We start from the raw sequence: 4,998 nt of genomic DNA, 5'->3' as shown, positions 1-4,998 counted from the left end.
AAAATTCTTTTTTTGGTTTTAACTCTAGTCAACAATATGACTTCCTACCTACCATTTGTTTTTCCATCGACTCAGAACAAACATTGTATTAAATGATATATGTAGTTGGAGATCGATGGCATAGATTGTTTTGTTTTGTTTTGCTTTTTAAAATTGTTTCTCTGCAAAATCACCTTCATAATTATATAATTTCATTTTTTCTCCCACTGCAAATTGGTTGCATTCTCACTGAAACTACTGAATGACTAGCCTCTGGTGCAGAGCAAGGCCTTTAAGGCGCTTCCAGCCAGAAGAACCAAAACTTAAGTGGAGAATAAGTTCAGATCAGAATGCAAGCACAACATAGCAGTGAGTGGCCAGAGAAGGTTTTTTTTGTGTTCAGTGAGGGTTTCATGTCTTGATCTCATGATTATAAACTCGATGAGATGCAATTATAGGGTAACCCAGGAATGGAATAACTCCTCATATGGGGAAACAATCTGTGAGAGTCTGTGCTTGCCTGTGAGCATGGATGACCAACCTTCCTAGACCTTTGGAAATAATTTGGTGTCAAGTTGAGAAACTAAAAGAATGTGTCACACTGAGTCAGAAATAGTCAGAGTTTGGGGTTGTTATTGAGTGCTCCCCAAAATCATAACATTCCTGCTTAGGATCATTTGGAATCACTACAAGGGAAAAAAATTATGTTTGAAATACTTGTGACCCAAGAGGGAAAGTATTGTTATAATAAAATTGTGCCATTAATTCTTAAAATGCCAGTAACTAATTTTCAGCCCAAGTCCTTGGAGCATTATCTCAAATCTCCAAAGGGCTTATGAACCACTGAATGGGAATGGCACAAAAGGACTAATAATGAAGCGTGAAGACCATTTTTTTACAAGAGGATTTTGGACTCAAGTTATTATATGAGGAATATTTTTAAACATGAAAAATGCCATATCTTTATTTAAATTATATTCAGGAGAAGGATTTTATTGTAAGGTGAAATGTTGGGGGACCAGAGATGTTATTATTATTAAAATGTAACCTAAATGGTTTGTGTGTTCATACTGGGTTGAAGGAGAGACAGGATCAACCAGGATACAGAGACCAGGTTTTACTGCCAGGCTGTTAACTGTCAATAGGAATGGTAGTTAGGCCAGGGCCTATGGAACCAGCAGGCAAAAGGTAAAAGTTTATAACAGTTTATTTGAGGGAAACACTAGTAAAGGATGGGAATAAGGGATTCTATACTTAAAACCTAAGGGCAAACCACAGGGCAAGGGAAGGACTTGACTATACTATTCTATTGACCTAAGCCAGGCAGGGCCCAAAGGAAGCAGTACTGAAGTCACAGGGAAAGTTCCTCCAAACCTGGTTCCAGCCAGGTTTGGTCAGCTCAGCTAAAGGGCCTCAGGATGGCTTTCCATTGGGGTCACACCCTAATCCAAGGATAGTCACAGGATGCCAAGAACCAACTCCACCAGGTGATCCAAGGTACCCAGGTAGGGAGAGTGAGTTTGAAATGCTGTCCACCAGATCACAAACCACTTCCCTACTTGGTGCTGCTCTGCAGGTTGGTTGTCCATTGCTGAAAGCCTCCACCTCTCAGGATCCCAGGGAATCTGGATGCAATTTTTCCCTAATTCTGAAATCTCCCAGGGTTAGCAACAGTTATGACCCAACCCCTAATGGAGTCTCTCTCAGAGCACAAGCCCCACTTCCTGCTCCTTCATTCCATCTTGGAATCCTCCAGCCCTTCCTGCTAAGTCCAACACTAATACTAAATTAATCTTCCTCACAACAAGGGAAAAGAAGCATTCAGAGAACAAAGGCTACTCTCAAGAAGTAGGGAACAGAATAAAATATTCTATGTCTTGGGTGAATACAAAAAATGTGGATTTTCTTCATTTGATTTCAGATCCTGCAACAAAAAAATGTTTAAAAGCAATCATGAAGGAATTGTATAATGCTTAAGGATAAGCCAGATCATAAAATAATAGGAATATTTAGTATATATGCACTTCGTGGTATCATACCTATTAGGATAGGATTAAATGTGTAAGCAATGAAATGAAAGCAAAAAGGAAACATTGAAAGTGAATTGTCTAGTACTATGGATAGAGCATGCCCAGTCACAAGATTAGGTCTGAGCTGCTAGGATTTGGGTCAATTCACTCAGCCAGCCATTCTGAGATTATGGTCTGAGATAGGAATGTAATAATGCCAGCCTTGCCAAAATCACAGAGAGCCAATGGGATGCTATGGGGGACTCTTTGTTAATTGAATTGTTCTTTACATTTGAGGTAATGGCATGTTCAAGGGATGGATTGTACTCATTCATTTTGGAAGACTTTTTTTCTTATTCGAGGAAATAACATATAAAGCAATTTATTTCTGACAGTTGAATAAAGGAGATATATCTATACATATAGATATATGATAGATATACATGTATATATGTATATATTCCTCTATACGTATGTTTTACTGTTTGTTTCTTTTATTTTTAAATGTTTTTCTAAGCCCTTACCTTCTGTCTTGGAGTCAATACTGTGTATTGGCTCCAGGGCAGAAGAGTGATAAGGGTAGGCAATGGGGGTCAGGTGACTTGCCCAGGGTCACACAGCTAGGAAGTGTCTGAGACCAGATTTGTACCTAGGACCTTCTGTCTCTAGGCCTGGCTCTCAATCCCCTGAACTACCCAGCTGCCCCCTGTTTGTTTCTTTTAGAAGGAGAGATCAGACTTGAAATGAAGGGGACTTCAACAGAAGTGAGCCCCACTGTGGAAAAAACGGACCAACAAGGATTCCTGAGTGGTGGTCCTAATAGCTTAACTTGCAGAGAACTTGGTGTTGAATCTCAAAATTCATCCCTTATTGAACATCAAAGAATGGACACTGAGGAAAAATCTAGTGAACACAATCAGTGTAGAAAGACTTTTATGCACAGGACCAGTCTTGTAGTACATAAGAGCATCCACACTGGGGAGAATCCTTATGAATGCAAGCAGTGTGTAAAGATATTCAGGGACAGTTCTGGTCTTGCTAGACATGAGATAATCCACACTGGGGATAATTCTTATGAATGGAAGCAATGTGGAAAGACATTCAGTCATAGCTCTAGTCTTGCTGAACATCAGAGAATCCATTCTGTGGAGAAACCTTATGAATGCAATCAGTGTGGAAAGTCATTCAGGGACAGCTCAAATCTTGCTCGACATCAGAGAATCCACACTGGGGAGAAACCTTATGAATGCAATCAGTGTGGAAAGACATTTAGTCAGAGTTCTGGTCTTGCTTACCATCTGAAAATCCACACTGGGGATAAACCTTATGAATGCAATCAGTGTGGAAAGATATTCAGGGGCAGTTCTAGTCTTGCTGTACATCAGAGAATCCACACTGGGGAGAAACCTTATGAATGCAATCTTTGTGGAAATACATTCACAAAGAGGTCTCATCTTGCTTCTCATCAGAGAACCCACACTGGGGATAAACCTTATGAATGCAATCAGTGTGGAAAGATATTCAGGGACAATTCCAGTCTTGTTCGACATGAGAGAATCCACACTGGGGAGAAACCTTATGAATGCAAGCAGTGTGGAAAGACATTCAGTCGGAGCTCCCATCTTGTTCCACATCAGAGAACACACACTGGGGAGAAACCTTATGAATGCAATCTTTGTGGAAATACATTTACACAGAGGTGTCATCTTGCTTCACATCAGAGAACCCACACTGGGAAGAAACCTTATGACTGCAAGCAGTGTGGAAAGACATTCAGTGTGAGCTCTAGTCTTGCTGTACATCAGAGAATCCACACTGGGGAGAAACCTTATAAATGCAATCAATGTGGAAAGACATTCAGGGACAGTTCCAGTCTTGCTGTACATCAGAGAATCCACACTGGAGAGAAACCTTATGAATGCAAGCAGTGTGGAAAAACATTCAGTCGTAGCTCCCATCTTGTTCCACATCAGAGAACACACACTGGAGAGAAACCTTATGAATGCAAGCATTGTGGAAAGACATTCAGGGACAGTTCCAGTCTTGCTGTACATCAGAGACTCCACACTGGGGAGAAACCATATGGATGCAAGCAGTGTGGAAAGACATTCAGGCTGAGCTCCAGTCTTGCTGTACATTGGAGAATCCACACTGGGTAGAAACCTTGTGAATGGAAGGAATGTGGAAAGACATTCAGTGTGAGATCCTGTCTTGCTATACATCAGAGAATCCACCCTGGTGACAAACCTTATGAATGCAAGTGTTAAGAGAATTTTTATTGATTTCTCCCTGTTTATATTTAAAAGGCAAAGGAAAAATAAGATTTCTGAGTATGAGACCCCCTGCTGTGCAGTTTGTTAGTTGGTCACAGTTAGAAGGGTGTGGCCTAATGAGGTCAATAAGTTGCAGGCATTTGGAAAGGGCTTTTTGTCTCTGACGCCCCTTGGGAGAGGAATGTGTGACTTGCTTTCTCTGAACTGGGAGTTTCTGATAATTGGATACAAAGAAACAGATTTGAGACTTAACAGACTTATTAATTATTGATTAACATGGGTAGATAGGTAGATAGATAGTGGGCATGTTATTAGATAGATAGAATAGGAGACTAGAGTTGGTCTTGGCCTGGCAGAAGATATTACTCTAAGGCAGATAGATTTAGGGTTTTTTTAAGAAAATTTTTGTTAGGATTGGGATCTTAAGTATAGCTATGAGCTATTATAAGATTATTCTCACTTTCTTTCTTTCTGTTTCTTATCCATACTTTCCTAATAATAAACTAAGCATTTTACGTTTAAGAAACTGTTCTCCTGACTTTTGCTCAAACTCCTGGACACAAAATTTTAACCCTTCACACAAGCAATTTGGAAAGGCATTCAGTCAGAGATCTGAACTTGCTGTGATATAATTAGAATTTTGCTCCCCAGAACTCTCTTTCCCAGTTTCCCATGTTCATTCTCACATTATGTGCTAACATAGGGAAGATAGATTTTTGTGTAGCTCTGCCCTCTTG

At 40.0% G+C, this 4,998-nt stretch overlaps 1 protein-coding gene across 1 annotated transcript; it reads left to right on the top strand.

Moving 5' to 3' along the window:
- Positions 1-2,731: 2,731 nt before the first annotated feature.
- On the top strand, positions 2,732-4,201 carry LOC123256355 (zinc finger protein OZF-like). The gene has a single exon (XM_044684989.1). It carries the CDS (start codon positions 2,732-2,734, stop codon positions 4,145-4,147), a length of 1,416 nt encoding a protein of 471 aa, XP_044540924.1. The 3' UTR covers positions 4,148-4,201.
- The last annotated feature ends 797 nt before the right edge of the window (positions 4,202-4,998 follow it).

This window comes from Gracilinanus agilis, unplaced genomic scaffold (assembly GCF_016433145.1).
Source record: "Gracilinanus agilis isolate LMUSP501 unplaced genomic scaffold, AgileGrace unplaced_scaffold58104, whole genome shotgun sequence".
Taxonomy (NCBI): Eukaryota; Metazoa; Chordata; class Mammalia; order Didelphimorphia; family Didelphidae; genus Gracilinanus; species Gracilinanus agilis.
The sequence above is the reverse complement of the archived record's forward strand: the minus strand, read 5'-3'. Positions and strand labels throughout refer to the sequence as shown.